This window comes from Pungitius pungitius, chromosome 1 (genome assembly GCF_949316345.1).
Source record: "Pungitius pungitius chromosome 1, fPunPun2.1, whole genome shotgun sequence".
NCBI lineage: Eukaryota > Metazoa > Chordata > Actinopteri > Perciformes > Gasterosteidae > Pungitius > Pungitius pungitius.
Genome location: NC_084900.1, coordinates 2,935,326 through 2,953,051, shown reverse-complemented (window position 1 = coordinate 2,953,051; position 17,726 = coordinate 2,935,326). Strand labels below are relative to the sequence as shown.

Genomic DNA, 17,726 nt, shown 5'->3' with positions numbered 1-17,726 from the left:
TTTGATAAAGTTTATGCATCCAAGATTTAATTTCACCTAGACAGTTGGTGAGGACGGAGATTGTAGCAGGCGAAATGGAGGTAGTGGAAATGTAAAGTTGGATGTCATCGGCTTAGCAGTTAAAGCGGAGTCCATGACGGCGTATGATGTTGCAGAGGGGAAGCAAGTAAAGGATGAACAGGAGGGGACCAAGCACCGAACCCTGGGGGACGCCTTGGGACAAAGGCGCAGGGGAGGATGTGAAGCTGTTGATGTGGATGAACTGTTGTCGGTCAGTGAGGTAAGATCTGAGGCAGGAAAGGGGAGCGCCGGTGAGAGAGGTGGATGGAGTGGTTAACGGTGTTGAAGGCTGCAGTGAGGTCGAGAAGGATGAGGATGATGAGGTGGCCCGAGTCTGAAGAGAGGAGATCATTGGTAACTTCCAGGAAGGCTGTTTCAGTGCTGTGTTGTGGGCGTACAGGTTATTGGAGGTGAGGTGGGTTTTCGACGCGTTCCAGTATTTTTGACAGAAAAAGGGATGATTGGAGATGGGCCGGAAATTAGACATGTCGTCAGGGTTGAGTCCAGGTTCCTTGAGAATGGGGATGATGGCAGCCAGTTTGAGTATTTGAGGAACTGAACCGGAGCTAAGGGAGGAGTCGATGATGCGTATGATGAATGAGGAGATCAATGGGAAACAGTCTTTAACAAATGGGATGGGGTCCAGAACACAGGTGGTGCTTTTCAATCCGACCATGAGATCAGATGCTTGCGTTGGGTACAGAGGGGGGAACTGAGACAAGGACTTGTGGTACAGGGCGGGGGAAACAGGTGGGGTGATGGGAGAGGTAGGTGACGTGGTCAGGTTGCTGTAAATGTTGTCAATTCTGTTTTGAAATATGATGGGAAGGCATTGCACTTTGGCACTCCCTGCCATTTTGAGAGCGAACGGGTCAAAATTGTTTACTCAAATGATTTTGCCCCTACTGGGAAACGAACACGCACATGAAAAAACATATGAACGTAAGAGCAGCATTAAACCAATGCAAAGAGCAGCATGCGGCTCGAGAGCCGCGGGTCGGCCAGGCCTGGGCTAGGGGAATCAGAAATATAAATAAGTAAGAAACTGTAATCAAAGTAGATCTAGAACGGTCAGAAAATTGTGTCGAGAATGGCATCTTGTTATGACGAACTGCTACATCTTAAATGACCTTTTTGTCCTTTTTTCTACCGTCACGTACTACATGATGGTAAGTCTATATATTTTCATACATTATAAACTATATAAAGATATAGACTTATTTTTAATGGCACGTACGTTACTACTCAACACAGTTTTATGCCTCACTACTGGAAAAAACAAATAGACAGTGAAGACAATGCACCAAATATATTGTGCCAAACCTGAATTATTACATTTTAAAAATAATGTTTTTTCATCATTCAATTATAACTCACCTGTACTTGTGCAAACTTTAATCCAGTATCCAACAAAGCAGAGAACTTTATGTTAAGTATGATATTTGTTCCTATGGTCGAGGTAGTGTGTCCGTGCCAAATATAAACCACAAACCAACAAATTCATTTAAAAGCAAGATAGTTTATTGGGAATGCAGCTACTCATTAAAAATGTCGCAGTGACGAGACTCTTAATAGTTAAGCCAAATGACGGATACGTGAAATAAAATCGGCCTGTCTCTGTGCTGCAAAAATTATCAAACCTTAAACACATCCAGGTGAAGATAAAGTACAAACAGCACCCGTTAATCCTTTTTTAAAAATACAAATGAACATTGTTGGAGAAATGAGTTCATCAACATCATTTAAAGTGTAATAAATGTTAATGTTAATTAAGCTTTTTATCAGAAATAAAAAACGTTATACTTTATATAGAATAATATCACCAACGTACTGACTCAAAATGCAATTCTGTGCTTTTCAAACCAGCCTCCATTCAACGTTTTCTACAAAAGCTTTAAAAAACAAAGTAACTGAAGAGAAAAAACGGAATGTACAGTAAACACATTCTTTTAAATGATCTGCTCATTAACTACAAAAGACTGTCTCATATCAGAAAAGAAGAAGTTCACACAATAATTACTCATAGAGACAAAGTTGTGGTTTTTCATGTCCTCATCTGTTCCCCTGGTTCTGTCCATGCAGATGTTTTATTCATCTGAAAAAAAGAGAGAAGGAAAAGAGATCAAAGGTTATTTAAGAGTAACAGGTGTAAGTGTTGTGTTTGACCTTTGCTGACTGCTGGAAGTAATACACAAGTACACTCACATTGTACTACATGCTCTGGTGTACTTGACTGTACCTACTGTTTCCGTCGTCATCACGAATCCAACCTGGTTCGTCTTGGTGTGGGAATAAAGATCATATCCTTTTTTCAACCACTTTGTATGACCGTTGCGCATGGGGCTGAGAGGGTACCCCGGTTCGAACCCTGGCTGCTCCATGTCCCATATCAAAGTGTCCCTGACCAAGACACCCAACTCTTAACTGCCCCCCGGGCGCCCTTAAGGTTGCACACTGCTCCCTCCAGCAGGGCCGAGATTCTCCTTGTGGCAGTGGTAAGCAATGACAAGCAATGGCAGGCAATCGCTAGTAAATCAGTGGCCAGTCCAGGTGGTTGAGGGTCGGCGATAAATTGCCTTTATCTGTTTCATTTTTATATGTAGTAAATTGAAAAATAACACTTCTAATGTTAATGAATAATTTATACACATCCCATTAAGCTTGCTCTGCAGTATGCAGTTATTTCTCCAATTTCATTTAACATTTGGTGAAAGCCACAGACTTGCCACAGAGTTGCCAGTGACCACCCAACTAAACTGATTCCTGCAGCTGACCTGTCATGCAAACAACTGCTGTTCTGGGGTAATTCTGGCTCCGCCCACTCAGCTCGCTGTTGTGACACCTGCCCCGGACGAGCCACTGATTTACTGGCGATTGCCACAGACTTGCCACCGAGTTGCCATTGCTTTGCCACTGCCACAAGGAAGATCTCAGCGTCTCTCACTTCCATGATGTGGTTAAAAATGTAATGTGAGTCGCTTTGGATAAAAGCGTCAGCTCAATGACATGTAATGTAATTATATAATCTTCTCATCCAAATAACCAGAAATGGAAATGTTAGGATTAAAGTTAACGATACATCATAAATGTGGTATCACAACCAGTCACTAGATCATGTGATTCTAGTATTTCTAACAGCTCTGGGGTAAAAACATAGGATACTGCACCTTGTTCATTTTCTTCAATAGCATCACCTGCAGAGCAGTGAGAAAAAATACAAGGTCATATTTATGATTTGAACTACTTTGTATGAATTTTATAGTCTTCTGAAACAGATAACCAGAAATGGAAATGTTAAGATTAAAGGTAACACACATTAAATAAATCAGGAATAAAGCTGAGCAGAAAGAAGAGAAGCGTAATGTTTGCCTTGAGATTCACCCTGGTTCATCATGTGGATGCTGGTAGCTTGTGGCTCTGATTGATTCTGATTCGTCTTCTGAGACCTTGTGGGTCCAAAACAAGTGAATAGAAAGTAAATACAGAGGATTGAATGAGGAACATGTAAAGTCCTGCTGCCATGTTCAGAGTGAGAGAAGAGAGGCTTGTACCAACCTGCTGAGGCTTGAAGCTGAAGAAAAAGGTTCCACATTGATCATTAATTAGTGTGTGTAATAATATCTGTGACTTTGACTTATTTCAGTGAAATCAGTCTGATATCAGAAGGAAAAGATCTCACCTTTTGACTTTCTGTAGCGACACAGAAACATCAGCAGGAGAAGAATCAGCAAAACTCCAGAAACCAGACCAACAACCAACATCACGAGAAACACAGAGCTTGATGCTGCTTCTTCAGGATCTACACACAAGTACACACAACCATGAAGAGATACACAAGTACTACACGTACACTCAAATACACTTACATGAACCCTTGATCACACAACATTCACCTTTCACTGATGCCCATCTTAGTTTTATTTGTCAAAATGTATAAAACTAGATTGTCTCACACAAACAAATAGTTTAATTCAGTTACACCTTTTCTAACTCAGACTGTAACACATATAACAAAAGAAATCATCTTCTACTTGTACTCACATTCCACTGACAACCAGCTCTCTGCTGAGGTCAAACTCTTAAAACTTTGAGGTGATTTCCTTCCTCTACATTCATAAAAGCCTTCATGTGACTTATTAACTGCAGAGATAAACAGCTCCCCTCTGACAGCATTTGGGAGGAGTTTGTCGTCTTTATAGAAATCCACATCATCAAGAAGTTCTTTTGTCCTCAACTTGCAGCCAAGAGTGACCGAATGTCCCTCAGTCACAGGACGGACAGGACTCACCAGGATGACATCACCACCTGTAAAGAGACCAGAGGACAGGAAGTCAAACAAGCTGATGTCCAATGAAGAGAAGACATTCATAGTTGAATGTTGCCTACACAATAGTGCTGAGGCAGCATTCCAACAATAATAATAAGTCCATCTTACAGAGGACATTTTGGGAACCTAATTTCAGGATTTTAACACAGAATATCTTTTAGCTAATACATTTTTTCAGTCTTGCTAGGCGAGGGGGAATTCCCGAATCACCTCTTCCAGTTGGGGAAAGGGACGGTGAACAAGTCCAGACTATGGAAGTAAATCTGTGTCATCGGATTTTAAATGAAAAATTGAATGAATTGAATGATTGAATTTCTAGAACTGAATATTCATGCATTAAAAACATGTATCTGAATGTTTTTCAACGTTAAAATAATCAACTAAAAAAAATTCAACGTTAAAATATTCAACTGCAAAAATTCAACTGCAAAAAAATGTATATTTTGATGATAATATTTTTTTTAATTTTCCCATGCAAAGGCCCGCGACCCACTACAAACGGCCCACCAGTTGAGAAACACTGCCTTAGCCAGCCCTTCTTGCACACGGCTCCATTGTCTGTTCTGAATGTGATAGATAGCCACGCCCCCTGATTTGCATATAAGAACGTGAAATGAAATACTGTGTCATTATGCATTACCGTGTCATTATACATTACCGTGTATTTATTCATTTATTTATTATGAAATGCAGTGTCATTATGCATTACCGTGTATTTATTCATTTATTTATTATGAAATACAGTGTCATTATGCATTACCGTGTATTTATTCATTTATTTAATTTTGAATAAAACAGCATTCCATAGACTACAGCCGACAGCGGGAGGGGGCAGGGCGGTGCCATCACAGCGGAGGGAGGTGCAGACTTTACGGGGGTGGGACGATACGACACGGGGGTGCTAGCATGACACTAACATGGCGCTAGCAATAACTGGATCTAACTGCTGACAAGTGACTAAACCAGACGGAGAAAATCGCTCACGTCTTTGTGGCTACCCTTCATTTGCCTGCGTTGCCGACTCATGCACAGGCATCTGCGGGCAGTGGAGGCCACACAAAGACAGGTTGAAAAATACAGAAAAATGATTCTGCAACAAACTAAGATTGTTGGAATGAATATTGAGTTAAAGTCAACATAAAAATGTCAGCACTCTATTATAAGATGTGGAAATACTTTAAATGTAATTTTTTTAAATGAATGTAAACTCACTGTGTATGGTGATGTTGGCTGCATTGCTGGACTGTGTTTCCGACTCACACCAGTACACTCCACTACTCGCTCTAGTGCTGGTGTTGCATGTGGATCCAGTCATTTCTCCCCAGTAAGAACAGGATGACATGAAGCCAGATCCATCAGCCTTCATCACTCTCCACTCAGTAGAGGTTCCCTCACAGCTCAGTGACAGTGACTCTGTGCTGAAGTGCTGCAGTCTGTGAGGACTCACTGTGAGAGACGCTGCTAGATTCACACCTGAAGAGACATCATGAAGAGACTGGTCACCTCCAGACCAGAGAAACTTCACACGACTATACCAAGTGTATACCGCAGGATCTCCTCTTCCAGCTCTGCACACATATCCGGCTGTGTGTGTCTGTCCATGAAGAATGTAGGAACCCTGTTCAGTCCCAGTGGTGCTACCAGATAGAAGCTCATATCTGTAGTAGTTGTAGTTGAGGTAGGGAGATAATAACTGATCTGGAACAGCCTTATACCAAAAGAACCTCCATTCTGCAGACGGAGGTTCAACACTGCAGGTCAGAGTCACTGAGTTTCCAGGACTCGGCCATGATGGAGACACTTTGAGGACAGGCCGAGGGACATCTGTTAGAAAGAGATTTCAAAGAGTAAAGACCTGTTTTGTCCTTGGTGGATTACTTTACTGATGTCTTCCATCTTTTTCTTCGACTGTGTGTGTGACGGTACACTGTCTTTAAACATTTGAACTAATCTTACAATTCAAATATTCTGTTTTGATTTAGGGAAATAAAAATAAAGGCTTACTTGGTTTGATGTGAAACAAGTTTTTGCGTGAGACTTAATCCTTTTTCACAAAAACCTTTTCTACATATTTTATTTTACATCATCTATCAATTTAGTTCTTACCGACTGGATGGCTGTACTCTGAGTAGTAAACTGGGTGTCCTCTTCCTCCTCTGCACCAGTAGACTCCTCCACCAGAGGGAGAGATGCTTCTATTCTGAAGGAGAAAATCATCTCTTGTTTTCAGAGGTTCAGAGGTTTTCTTGTCTCTGTACCAGAAGTACTTCCATCCAGATGATGATGATGACCCCACAGAGCAGGTCAGGGTCACACTTCCCTCTACATGAGAGTCGTGGCTCAGTTGTGCCTTTGGTCGGGCTGTTAAAAAATATAGAACAAAAAACAATTGAATCATTGTGATTATTTTTCCATTCATATATGTATGTATTTAGTAACCAAACTAGTATTTTAATTATGTTGTTATTCATTCGAATAGAAATTTTGACATACGTGATGTTTTTAATGTTAAAGCATCACTCCATTCTGTTGTAGAGTCTTCAAATTTCAGTCTGCCCTTACACCTGTAGTCTCCTCTGACTGATGATGTCATCATGGAGCCTCTTGTGTACTGAGGTGTGTAATAGTGGGGTGTTCTCCATTCATACTCCCACTCAAAGCCTCCTCCATCCTTTATTCCACATGTGAGAGTGATCGTCTCTCCAGAGTAAATCTCAGGCCTGTCGGGTTGCAGAGTCACAACAGCTCTGTTTGTGACTGTTCATCATCATCAGGCCCCAAAGAGAAAAGTTACACAGAGTTTTTGTGTGAGTCTCAATATTTTTTCACAAATACTTTTTCTACAAGTTTTGTTTCATAACAAATATCAATTTAAGTCTTTACCAACTGGATCGCTGTACTTTGTGTAGTAAACTGGGTCTCCTCTTCCTCCTCGGCACCAGTAGACTCCTCCACCAGAAGGAGAGATGCTTCCACTCTGGAAGAGAACACCATCTCTTGTTTTCAGAGGTTCAGAGGTTCTCTTGTCTTTGTACCAGAAGTACTTCCATCCAGATGATGATGATGATGATGACCACACAGCGCAGGTCAGGGTCATTCTTCCCTCTACAGGAGAGTCTTTACTCAGTTGGGCCTTTGGCCGTGCTGTTTTAATGTAGAACAAAGACTCTAACAAGTCATTATTGTGTCTAAATAAATAGTCCAAAATCAGCGTATATCGTTTAGGTGTAATAGACTGAAGGAAATCCACAGATATCTCCATGTTTAACTTTTATTAACCACTCAATTTATTGTTTTAATGAACCTAACAAGGAGTAAGGTGGAGGCAAATTCTTTCATACAGGATATCAGTGATTCTTGTTTTTAACAATGATAATTGTTAGAATGCATTGATGCATTCCAAGTATTGATCTTCGAATCTTTATTCAACTTATTGTTGGAATGCATTCATGCATTTCCAATCTTTCAGCTAGAGACACCATTTGATCTTTAAAATGTTGACACAAAATGTTGACGAACTTCTAGAATTTCAACTGGCATTAATACTAAAAAGACTTTGATCCCAGGCCCGGCTAACCTGCATGCCAATGTGTCCTTAGACAAGACACTTAACCCGAGTACTGCTGAGGCTTGTGTAGTACTTATTTTGAGAAGTGTACTGTATCACAACTATTTTTTATTATATCTGTTTTATTGCAGTTTCTGGATCTTCTTTAAGTCGTCCCAAATAATTTATGAACACAGCACCATTCGGGTTTTCTTGCAATGCGCAGTGACTACTACATGCTGGATGAAACAAAGCAATGATACTGCAACAAGCTAAGAATGTTAAATAGAACCTTGAGTTTAACTCATCATAAAGTCATTGAAAATATCAGCACTCTACAATAAGATACGTAAATACTTTAGAATAAAAAAACGTTGAATGAATATAAACTCACAGTGTATGGTGATGTTGGCTGCATTACTGCACTGTGTTTCAGACTCACACCAGTACACTCCACTACTCGCTCTAGTGCTGGTGTTGCATGTGGATCCAGTCATTTCTCCCCAGTAAGAACAGGATGACATGAAACCAAATTCATCAACCATCACCACTCTCCACTCAGTAGAGGTTCCCTCACAGCCCAGTGACAGTGACTCTGTTCTGAAGTGCTGCAGTCTGTGAGGACTCACTGTGAGAGACGCTGCTGGATTCACACCTGAAGACACATCATTAGGAGACACACACACAGGACAAACAATGTCAACACAAAAAGGACATTTATTCTCTTGTGAAAGAATATAAAACAAACTCACCTCCAGACCAGACAAACTTCACATCACTATACCGAGTGTAAATGACAGGATCTCCTCTTCCAGCTCTGCACACATATCCTGCTGTGTGTGTCTGTCCATGAAGAATGTAGGAACCCTGTTCAGTCCCAGTGGTGCTACCAGGTAGAAGGTCAGAGGTGTAGGAGTAGTTGGAGGGTGGCAGGTTGGGAACAGCCCTATACCAGAAGAACCTCCATCCTGCAGACGGAGGTTCAACACTGCAGTTCAGAGTCACTGAGTCTCCAGGACTCGTCCATGATGGAGACACTGTGAGGACAGGCTGAGGGACATCTGTTGGAAAGAGATTTCACGGAATAAAGATGTGTTATGATGAGTCCTTGGTGGATTACTTTCACTGCTGATGTCTTTTACTTTAACTGTGTAAAACAGGTGTGATGATACACTGTCTTTAAACATTATAGACCGAGCCAAGGCTTTTGACTCAGTCAACCATAACATTCTCCTGCAAAGACTTACCAGCATCGGTTTGTCCAGTGGATGTTGCAACTGGTTTTCTAGCTACCTTGCTGGTCGTGTCCAGCAGGCTAAGACGGAAAACCTCTTGTCTGAACCTCTTAACATTTCAAAAGGTGCGCCTCAAGGCTCCATTTTAGGGCCTATTCTATTTATATTAATGATGTAGCCAAAGCTGCTGGAAATTCCTCTATTCATCTTTATGCTGATGACATCATCATATATTCAGCTGGTCCTTCACTCCACTCTTCTGTGTCCACTCTTCAACAAAGCCTCATCCAACAGTCTTTTCTCAACCTCCACCTGGTCCTCAACTCCAAAAAACAAATGTATGTGTCCCTGTCCCCGGAATATTGAGGTTCGAAGATCGGGACCTCAGACACTCCTCTGTTTTGAGCCGTAATTGTTTGTGCCATCTGGGATCAGCCCACCGACGCACCTGGGGCTCGTCGCTAATCAGGACCGGCCATGTACTTAAGCCTGTGACTCCCCAAAGCTCCTTGCGAAGTCTTGTGCATATTCCATCCCATTCTGAGCGGTTTCCCCGATCTCCTGTTTTTGCCTGTTATTGACCTCTCGTTTGTCCCAGACCTCGTTCCTGCCTGCCTGATCCTTGACGGTACTTCTGCCTAGCTCCACGCAACCCCCAGCTTTCGACCACCCGCCTGTACTCCGGATACGACCACGCCTTACCCCCCGACGGTGCCTCTGTTTATCCCTGCTCTCCTGGCTTTCGACCCTCTGCCTGCCTACTGGACTCGACTACGCCTAACCCTTGTCTGTACTTCCCCAATAAAACTGCGCTCTGCGCTTGGGTTTCACTCCTGTCTCTTGTGGTGAGGTACAGTATGCTGTTCAACCTGAAAAGACTCATCATCCCTAGCCCTCCCAAGATCTACAGTGCTCCTACAAATACCTTGGCTTCCTGTTGGACTCATCTCTCTCATTCAATATAAATATTGACAAACCTTCTGGGCAAAGCTGTATCGAAACAAGGCCTCCTTCACACGCCAAATTCACCCTTGTGAAAATGACCATCCATTTAACTATGACGATATCATTTACAAAATGGCATCAAAGGCCGCCCACAGAAACCTGGACACACTCCACCACTAAGCAATCCGATATCATTCCAAAAGTTTGTACTGTGTTTTGTCATAACTTTCATTTTGCCGCTGCAAATGATTGGAACACATTACAAAACACGATCAAACTAAGTAATTGCAGGGGTCCAGCAGATGTTTCATTGTTTCTTGGTGAATAAAGACCATTGCAATTTCCTCCAACTTTTGTGGAACAAGGACAATAATGTCACTAAAGAAATTGTGGAATATCGGATGAAGGTCCACGTCTTCAGCAACGTTCCATCTCCTGCTGTGGCTATCTACGGGCTGCAAAGAGCCATCAAAGAAGGCGCAGAAGTGCATGGTTCAGATACTGTCAAAGGAACTTTTACATGGATGATGGGTTGATATCACTACCATCCAAAACAGAAGCAATCGACTTGCTGCAGGGGACTCAAGCATCAGTAACGGAATCAAATCTTAGCTTGCACAAGTTTGCACAGTCGGAACTGACATGTCCAAGTCTAGAGCTGTGTGCCGCTGTCCCGGCAGTAGAGATGGCAGATCTAATCAAAGATGAGCTAGACTTCCAGCTGGATGCCACCAAATTTTATAGGGAAAGTTGTGCTTGGATATATTTGTAACAAGTCAAAAATATTTGCAAATGTCCACAATAGAGTTCCAGCACATCCATATGGCAAGGTTCTTCAAGCATTCAAATCGACCCAGCAAATGCAAAGGCTGGCACACATGCAACATACCTCGTACTCTGCAAGAATTGGAACAAGCGAACATGTTATCATTTAAACAACACAAAGGGATGTTTTTGAAGAAGACCAGATGGCTCTTTGAGTCAGCAAAACCTGATCCAAATAAAGTGCCTTCCTAAAACTCAGTCCAACCTTGGAGCATGAGCTCATTTGTTTTGGAGGTCGATTAAAGCACCCCGAGCAACCTTTCACACTCTCAACGACAATGCTCCTTACCCAAAAGAGAGGAGTTCCACCTCCACCTGGAGATTTCATGGACATGGAGTCATGAATATTTTCCTTTTCTTACAACACAGACTGAAATGGATGCTGCCGTGAAACCTTGTTGGAGAGTTTTGTGTTGTTAAGGGACAAGCAAATGGCACGTAATTTCTAGGCCATTGGCAAGTATCACTGCCACATTTCCTGGAAAGGAGTCAGATGTAAGGAAGGTTGAGGTGTCACAGACAGTTTCTGTGACCAGTCACAGAAATTGTTGTGCTTCTTCCCAAAGACGTAAGGTTTGTAGTGACCTCACTTAGGTCAGATGGGGAGTGTGTTGCATTTAGTTAATTCCATCAAATAAGTTTTCTGTGCACCATGCAGCACTCCCGGTTTCGCACTTCCAGTTATGCACTTCCGGTGTGGTTATTGCAACAACAATACTGTATATTACAATATAAATAATGACTCACTAATTTGTCATTTTTCAATAGGGGTTAAAAATTGGGTTGTTTGTGTTATCATGTTAATATTCTTTTTATCAGTCCATCTAAAGTAAATCTAAATCTAATTAATTAATATTGTCTGATAATTGATCGTTTTAAACAAAGATCAGATGACTAAACGGTCAACTTCAAGGCTTCTCTTACACTAGTTAACATTTAATAGTTATCACTACATTAAATAACATTAGCATTTTATCAAACTGGTTCATTAAATCAACACGTCATATTAATATTAAAGGGCTTTAATGAACTCGTCGTTATGGAAAAACTTTGATCACTTACCTGATACACTTAGAGAAAGATTAGTACTTTCTAAAGTTGGGAGGGAACTTTTTAACAGCAACACACTGATGTTCACCACTATCTGCTGTAGTTAGAGATGTTGGCGTATATCTATTTGTCATAATCCGGATCCCTCCTTGTTTTGTTTTTCTACATACACACACACACACACGCGCACACCCAGCTGATACTCATTAACACGCCTCCTCATTCCCATTCATGCTTTCACTCGCCCTAAACGCCCACAGCCGCTTTCCATAGCAATCAACTCTCACACTGATTCTCAACTCACCTGTTTCTGCTCACTGCTTAATTTGTTTGACTATTTCTAAACCACTGTTTCTCTACTCCCCTGTCAGACTGTTGTTGCACGCTGAGCTGCCGCCTGTCACTGTGTTACCAAGCCAGCGTTGTCTTGTTCGAGATCAACTTTTAGTTTTGTCCCGGACTGCGTCCGTTGACGGCAGCCCCCCTTAGTTCAAGTTTTGAGAAATAAATGACATTTTCCGCACCTCTGCATCTGGGTCCTCTGTTCTCCACGTAACAGAACAGTCTGACCACGATGGACCCAGCGGAGGAGGCACCTTTTCGCTCGGCGATCGAGGCCCAGGGAGCGCTTCTCGGAAGACACGATGGGGAGATTTCCGAGACACGCCGTGCGGTGGAGAGTCTCTCCGCCCAAGTTTCAGACCTGTCATCACGGCTCCAGTTCCAGCTAGAGGGCCCCAGTGTTCGCGGAGGTTCTGCTGAACCCCGGATCAACAATCCCCCGTGCTATGCCGGTGAACCTACAGAGTGCCGCTCTTTCATCACGCAGTGTGAGGTCGTTTTTTCCCTGCAGCCAACCACCTATGCACGTGATTCGGCGCGCATCGCTTTTGTTATCTCCCTGTTGAAGGGTAGGGCGCGGGAGTGGGGAACTGCCGTCTGGGGAATGGACTCGGATCTGACTGAGCGCTTTGAGTTATTTAAGGAGGAGATGATCAAGGTGTTCGACCGATCCGTCCACGGCCAGGAGGCTTCTCGAGCTCTCGCCGTGCTTCGACAAGGTAGACGTCCAGTTACAGATTACGCCATTGAGTTTCGGACTTTGGCCACCTCATCTGGCTGGAACGAACCAGCCCTGGTTGCTCACTTCTTGGAGGGTCTTAACTCTGCCCTTAAGGAGGAGATATATGCCCGTGAGATTCCTGATCGGTTCGACCAGTTGGTGGAGCTCGCTATCCGTCTCGAGAAGCGCTTGGAAATGCGCCGCCACGCTCGAGGTTGGAGAGAGGAACAACCGGTCGCCCCGCCCACCTTCTCTGTCCCAGCAAGAGTCGAGCCGGAGGCTGAGCCCATGCAACTTGGTGGTATCCGCATCTCGACTACCGAGCGACAGCGAAGAATCGCCAATCGTCTCTGCCTTTACTGTGGCTCGAGTACCCACTTTGTCTCCACCTGCACAGTAAAAGCCAGAGCTCGCCAGTGACCAGGGGATTGCTGGCGAGCGCGACTACCCACTCCCCCAGACCCGGAGTTAAGTCTCGCACTACATTCCCGGTAACTCTTCGGTGGTCGGGCGGTGCAGCATCCTGTTTGGCCCTCATCGACTCCGGAGCGGAGGCCAGCTTCATCGACGAGCAGTGGGCACGGGAACATGGCATACCCCTGGCTGACCTTGAGGACTCCACGCCGGTGTTTGCCCTGGACGGAAGTGTCATATCCAAGGTCCGTCTATCCACCCGGCCGGTGAGTCTCTCCATATCGGGGAACCACCAAGAGACTATTTTTTTTTATATTTTTCAATCCCCTTTTTGCCCTGTTGTTCTTGGCCATCCTTGGTTAGCTAAACACAACCCTCAGATTAATTGGACTAATAACTCCATTCTTTCATGGGGCCTGTCGTGTCATGTTGAGTGTCTTGTTTCTGCAGTTTCTCCTGTCTCCTCTGTTTCTGTGTTTCAGGAGGGGCCCGGGGATTTGAACGGTGTGCCGGGGGAGTACCTCGATCTGCGGGCGGTCTTCAGCCGTTCTCGGGCCACTTCTCTCCCTCATCGACCGTATGATTGCTCGATTGATCTAATTCCCGGTACCACTCCCCCTCGCGGTCGATTGTACTCTTTATCTGCTCCGGAACGCGAAGCGTTAGAGAAGTATCTCTCGGAATCTATTGCCGCGGGCACCATTGTCCCATCCTCCTCTCCCGCTGGTGCTGGATTTTTTTTTGTGAAGAAGAAGGACGGATCCCTGCGTCCGTGCATTGATTATCGAGGGCTGAATGACATCACGATTAAGAACAGGTATCCTCTGCCTCTCATGTCATCAGCCTTCGAGGTCTTGCAGGGGGTTTTCACCAAATTAGATCTGCGTAATGCGTACCATTTGGTTCGTATAAAAGAGGGAGATGAGTGGAAGACCGCATTTAACACGCCGCTTGGTCACTTTGAATATCGGGTCCTCCCCTTTGGTCTCGCAAACGCCCCCGCCGTCTTTCAGGCCCTCATCAATGATGTCTTGAGAGACATGCTTAACATTTTCGTGTTTGTATATCTCGACGACATACTCATTTTCTCACCCTCTCTCCAAGTGCACGTCCATCACGTTCGTCGTGTCCTACAGCGCCTCTTAGAGAATCGCTTATTTGTCAAGGCTGAGAAGTGCACATTTCATTCTCAGTCAGTGACTTTTTTAGGGTCGGTCGTGTCCGCTGACGGGATTGGCATGGATCCCTCTAAAGTTAAGGCGGTCACTGACTGGCCGGTCCCCGATTCCCGTGTCGCACTTCAGCGCTTCTTAGGATTCGCCAATTTCTATAGACGGTTTATCCGCAACTTTAGTCAGGTGGCCGCACCACTCACTGCGCTCACTTCAGTCAAGTCTCGCTTCTCTTGGACCGAGACGACACAAGCCGCGTTTGATCACCTTAAGACTTTGTTCACCACCGCTCCTATTCTCATCAACCCCAACACTGAGAGACAGTTCATCGTCGAGGTTGACGCGTCGGATGTGGGGGTGGGGGCGGTCCTCTCACAGCGCTCTCCTCTCGATGATAAGGTTCACCCCTGCGCGTTCTTCTCCCATCGTCTGTCCCCTACAGAACGGAATTATGACGTGGGTAACCGAGAATTATTAGCGATCAGACTTGCATTGGGAGAGTGGCGTCATTGGTTGGAGGGGGCGTCTCATCCGTTCATAGTCTGGACGGATCACAGAAACCTCGAATACATTAGATCTGCTAAGAGACTTAACGCTCGTCAGGCTTGTTGGGCACTTTTTTTCTGTCGATTCAATTTCACCATTTCCTACAGACCCGGATCGAAGAACATTAAACCTGACGCTCTCTCTCGTCTTTTTGGGTCTTCTGAGAACGCCTCGACCAAGGAGAACATCCTTCCTGAGGAGTGTGTGGTGGGAGCTGCGGTCTGGGGAATCGAACGGGTCGTTAAGCAGGCCCTTAGTCGGACCGTCACGCCCCTTCGGTGCCCTGACCGGTCACTGTTTGTTCCCCAGTCCGTTCGCGCGGCCGTTCTCCGGTGGGGTCATTCGTCCAAGTTGGCTGTCCACCCTGGAGTCAGAGGAACTCTTGCCGTCATTCGGCAGAGATTTTGGTGGCCCACCATCGAACGAGATGTCCGTCGTTTTGTATCCTCTTGTCCTGTCTGCGCCCAGACCAAGTCTGGTAACTCTCCCCCTGCCGGTTTGCTCCGCCCTCTCCCGATTCCATCGCGTCCTTGGTCGCACATAGCCTTAGATTTCGTTACGGGTCTCCCTCCATCCATGGGTAACACTGTCATCCTTACCGTGGTCGATAGATTTTCTAAGTCCGCTCACTTCATTCCGCTCCCTAAACTACCCTCCGCTAAGGAGACCGCTCAGTCGGTGGTCAATCACGTTTTCAAAATCCACGGTCTTCCCACTGACGTTGTTTCTGATAGAGGTCCGCAGTTTGTCTCTCAGTTCTGGAGGGAATTCTGCAAACTGATTGGCGCCACGGCCAGTCTGTCATCGGGATTTCACCCCCAAACTAACGGGCAGGCCGAACGAGCTAATCAGACACTGGGTCGCATGCTCCGCAGTCTTGCGTTCCAAGATCCTTCGTCCTGGTGCGAACAGTTACCATGGGCCGAGTACGCACACAATTCCCTGCCATCGTCTGCAACAGGTCTATCCCCCTTTAACTGCTGCCTTGGGTATCAACCTCCGCTTTTTCCTTCCCAAGAGGTCGACGCTTCTGTTCCGTCTGTAGAGGCTTTTATTCGGAGATGCCGTCGCACATGGAAGAGAGTGAGAACTGCCCTCTGTCGTACCAAGTCACGCACTCGCTTATCCGCTAACCGTCGGCGCGTAAGGGCTCCGAGATACGTTTGCGGGCAACGCGTCTGGCTGTCAACCCTAAACTTACCGTTGCAGTCTAGCTCCCGTAAACTTTCACCGCGGTTCATCGGTCCATTCCCCATCATTAAGGTTGTTAGCCCTGCGGCTGTCAAACTCAGGCTTCCCCCTAAGCTCCGTCGCATCCACCCGGTCTTTCACGTGTCGTGTATTAAACCCGTTGTTCGGATGCCCACCCGTCCTGTTCCCCCACCACCCACCCTGGCCGGTGGGTCGTCTATTCATACTGTCCGCAGACTCCTTGATGTTCGCCCTCGGGGTCGTGGTTTCCAGTATTTGGTCGATTGGGAGGGATACGGTCCTGAGGAGAGATGCTGGATTCCCTCCCGGGACGTCCTGGACCGCTCGCTCATCGAGGACTTCCACCGCACCCGCCAGGCTCCACCTTCGGGAGCGCCAAGGGGCGCTCGTTGAGGGGGGGGTACTGTCATGATCCGGATCCCTCCTTGTTTTGTTTTTCTACATACACACACACACACACACGCGCACACCCAGCTGATACTCATTAACACGCCTCCTCATTCCCATTCATGCTTTCACTCGCCCTAAACGCCCACAGCCGCTTTCCATAGCAATCAACTCTCACACTGATTCTCAACTCACCTGTTTCTGCTCACTGCTTAATTTGTTTGACTATTTCTAAACCACTGTTTCTCTACTCCCCTGTCAGACTGTTGTTGCACGCTGAGCTGCCGCCTGTCACTGTGTTACCAAGCCAGCGTTGTCTTGTTCGAGATCAACTTTTAGTTTTGTCCCGGACTGCGTCCGTTGACGGCAGCCCCCCTTAGTTCAAGTTTTGAGAAATAAATGACATTTTCCGCACCTCTGCATCTGGGTCCTCTGTTCTCCACGTAACACTATTTTCTGCTTCGTATCTAATAAACCAGTGATTATTTCCACTAAATAAGTAATCCCAGTAACGTTCTCTCCAGTAAATAAAGGGGACCAGTTTGGCTCAATATGCAGCAAAGCATGCAGAAACACATGCAACAACATTCAAAGAATAAATTGTGTTTTCTTTCTTGTATTCAGTGAAGTGAACTAAAGAGAACAGAAATATTAAACGTAAAACAGTGACAGAAGGTGTTGAATCTTCTTGAGTGAATTCATCAGAATAAAGAAAGTTGTATAAAAACCTTGAGTGTGTCCACAGTAGAGGAGAATATTCAGCGCTAAAATAAAGTGAGAAACATCATCACGCATCATCAAACTGACAGAAACTATGAACTTCTTTAAAAAGTTGTATCTGTGAAAACTCTGTACTCACAGAAAAGGCCCAACACAGCAAACAAAGTGTGTCCCATCCTCACGTCCACTGTGACATTCTGCTTTCGTTTTCCCTTCTTCAAGC

General features: G+C 44.9%; 1 protein-coding gene across 3 annotated transcripts; it reads right to left on the bottom strand.

Moving 5' to 3' along the window:
- Window positions 1-1,576: 1,576 nt before the first annotated feature.
- LOC119221781 (Fc receptor-like protein 5) lies at window positions 1,577-17,724 on the bottom strand. 3 transcript variants are annotated; one of them, XM_062560623.1, is made up of 14 exons: window positions 17,643-17,724; window positions 17,512-17,547; window positions 8,687-8,995; window positions 8,329-8,589; window positions 7,271-7,531; window positions 6,881-7,144; window positions 6,494-6,748; window positions 5,600-6,211; window positions 4,102-4,365; window positions 3,740-3,859; window positions 3,616-3,631; window positions 3,430-3,506; window positions 3,228-3,254; window positions 1,577-2,155 (listed from the first exon to the last, which is right to left on the bottom strand). In XM_062560623.1, exons 1-14 carry the CDS (start codon window positions 17,677-17,679, stop codon window positions 2,148-2,150), a joined length of 2,547 nt encoding a protein of 848 aa, XP_062416607.1. In that variant the 5' UTR covers window positions 17,680-17,724; the 3' UTR covers window positions 1,577-2,147. The 3 variants fall into 3 exon arrangements, with proteins under 3 accessions (XP_062416607.1, XP_062416611.1, XP_062416617.1); XM_062560627.1 differs by having other exon boundaries at window positions 3,442-3,506; XM_062560633.1 differs by lacking the exons at window positions 8,687-8,995; window positions 17,512-17,547; window positions 17,643-17,724 and having other exon boundaries at window positions 7,271-7,364; window positions 8,329-8,472.
- Window positions 17,725-17,726: the final 2 nt, after the last annotated feature.

What these genes read in the sequence shown, in the direction of transcription:
- LOC119221781 (XM_062560623.1), bottom strand. Translation starts at nt 17,679, where the DNA reads ATGGGACACACTTTGTTTGCTGTGTTGGGCCTTTTCT. An exon ending in TGCTGTGTTGGGCCTTTTCT is followed by an intron (nt 17,548 to 17,642) that starts GTGAGTACAGAG and finishes ACTTTATTTTAG; the next exon opens with CGCTGAATATTCTCCTCTAC. An exon ending in GAGCTGGTTGTCAGTGGAAT is followed by an intron (nt 3,860 to 4,101) that starts GTGAGTACAAGT and finishes ACTTGTGTGTAG; the next exon opens with ATCCTGAAGAAGCAGCATCA.